This window comes from Condylura cristata, unplaced genomic scaffold (assembly GCF_000260355.1).
Source record: "Condylura cristata isolate star-nosed mole 26May11 unplaced genomic scaffold, ConCri1.0 scaffold00022, whole genome shotgun sequence".
Taxonomy (NCBI): Eukaryota; Metazoa; Chordata; class Mammalia; order Eulipotyphla; family Talpidae; genus Condylura; species Condylura cristata.
Window position 1 is genome coordinate 35,843,981 of NW_004567123.1, and position 476 is coordinate 35,844,456.

Genomic DNA, 476 nt, shown 5'->3' on the forward strand with positions numbered 1-476 from the left:
ACCCGGCCAAGCCCGGGGGCGCGCCGGGGCGCGCGTCTCCGCAGGCACCGTCCGCGGGGTCAGTGCGGCCCGTGCTGGTGCTTCAACAGCGCGTTTCTAGCGTGCGTGGAAGCTGGCGCTGCAGGGGCAGGCGCCGCCCAGCTCACCGGGCCACGGGCCCTGCGGCCCGACCCTCGGGCACTCCCGAGGCCACGCCTCCGTGCAGGTGTGCAAAGCGGGGATCAGAGCCCCCCATTGCGAAAACGCGCACAACTGGGAATTTTTGGAGGGAGAAGGAGCTGTGGCGCCCCCAGGGCGTGCCCTTGGCTGCCGGGCGCCATGGGTGCTCCCCTGTCCAGGGGACCCTGGGAGACGGCCGCTGCCTTGGCGTCACCGGGAGGAGCCCCAGAGCATCCAGGAAGCTTGTATGTCAAACCAGACACTCCATACCGTTCCTCCGGGCCAAAGTGGGGGGTGGGAGGGGCGGGCAGGGCAAG

General features: G+C 71.0%; 1 protein-coding gene across 1 annotated transcript in view; it reads right to left on the minus strand.

Annotated features, from left to right (window-relative positions):
* The window catches only part of ANKRD60 (ankyrin repeat domain 60), an 8,525-nt gene extending 8,290 nt beyond the window's left edge, over positions 1–235 (minus strand). The window contains exon 1 of the mRNA XM_004687068.1: positions 147–235. Within this exon, the coding sequence (XP_004687125.1) occupies positions 147–235 (89 nt within the window). The remainder of the gene's footprint in view (positions 1–146) is intronic.
* Positions 236–476: the final 241 nt, after the last annotated feature.